Raw genomic sequence first — 1,461 nt, 5'->3', positions numbered from 1 at the left:
GAGGATTTCGCGTCCACTGAGCGGCGGCGGCCGGAGGGAGCCCGGGCTTCGGGCCCTTCTCTCCTGCCAGGCCCGGCCGGGTCCTGCTGAATCTCCCTGCTCTTCCCGGCGAGCCGCGCGGCGGCAGCGGCATGGGGGCCCGGTGTCCCGGTCACATGGGCGGTCCGGCGGCGAGGAGTCAGCGCCGGGTCCCACCGAGGACGTTGGTGCATCTGGTTCTTTTTTGGGTTTTTCGCTGGCGAGACGAAGCATGCTTTGATCCTCATCTCAATTGCGTTTGCTTGGGACTCAGAAGTAAATGAAATTGCTTTAGAACCGAAGCCTGGAGTTTCTCTTTGGCAAAGAGTAAAATGAATGGGAGTAAAAAAGCAGGGTTTTGTTTTCGTCATACTGATGCAGAAGGACTGAGCTTCACAGGTAACCCTACCAGGCAGTATAACTGGGCTCCGAGCTTTGGCTAACGACCAGGTTTTGCCACTTTATAGACTGTGATCAGGCAGCTTGCTTAAAATTCTGAGTCTGTTTCCACGGGGATGTAGCGATTCACTTTATAGGGTTTTTGTGAGTTCCAGTAAAGTATATTTGAGAGTAGCACTTCCAGTGCTGGTGAGCAGGGAGCATCTATGAGTGAAACCCATTGTCATAGTTAAGGCAGTTTTGGATGCTCAAAACATGAAAGAGCAACATGACTAGGAACGTGAAAGGTTTGTAATGGAAGGAACGCTGTTTTTTGGTTTTTGGGTTTTTTTTTTAAGCAGAACCAGGCTGCAAAAGGAGATCAGATCACTATCAAAGAACTTCCTTAAATGGAAGCAGGCAGCCACATGCTCTGAAAAAAGCGCTTTCTTGCTGGAAGTATTTTGAGTTGACAGGGAGACTGCAGAGAGTGTAATAACTGGGCGGAATTGGGCTTTTGAGAATTAGGGTCCTTTGTTTTTGATAAAATTTTTGAGTTGGAGTCTCACTCTATCACCCAAGCTGGAGTGGTGGTGGCACGTTCCCGGCCACTGCAGCCTTGACCTGTTGGGCTCCTGGCCTCAGTCTCCCAAGTAGGTGGAGCCACAGGCATGCACCACCATGTCCGGCTAATTTTTTGACTTGCTGTAGAGACTAGGGGCCAATTGCCCAGCTTGGTCTTGAGCCCGTGTACTCAGGCAATCCTCTCACCTCGGCCTCCCAAAGTGCTGGGATTATAGGCGTGAGCCACCCCGACTGGCAGTCCTTCGGTTTTATTTGACAAAAGCTAATCTTCATGGCGGGTTTACTGAAGGCCAGATGCTAAGCCCCTTACCTGCATTGTCTCTCATTTTCTCAATAAATTAACGAGGTGTGTAGCATTGTCTCTGTTATTCATAACCTGAGTAGAAAACTCTGAGGTTAGCCGTGAGCATGCATGCCACTGCACTCCAGCCTGGGCAAAGGAGACTCCAATTAAAAAAAAAAAAAAAAGAAGCCAGGCTC

At 49.9% G+C, this 1,461-nt stretch overlaps 1 protein-coding gene across 1 annotated transcript in view; it reads left to right on the top strand.

Annotated features, from left to right (window-relative positions):
* Positions 1-70: 70 nt before the first annotated feature.
* Positions 71-1,461, top strand: part of NOLC1 (nucleolar and coiled-body phosphoprotein 1) — a gene marked incomplete at its 5' end in the record, with an annotated part of 9,946 nt that continues 8,555 nt past the window's right edge. The window contains 1 exon segment of the mRNA XM_021707710.1: positions 71-202. Coding sequence (XP_021563385.1) covers positions 71-202 — 132 coding nt within the window.

Source organism: Carlito syrichta, unplaced genomic scaffold (assembly GCF_000164805.1).
Source record: "Carlito syrichta isolate Samal-C Ts95f unplaced genomic scaffold, Tarsius_syrichta-2.0.1 Scaffold123472, whole genome shotgun sequence".
Classification (NCBI taxonomy): Eukaryota; Metazoa; Chordata; class Mammalia; order Primates; family Tarsiidae; genus Carlito; species Carlito syrichta.
This window is presented reverse-complemented; position numbering and strand designations above follow the sequence as displayed.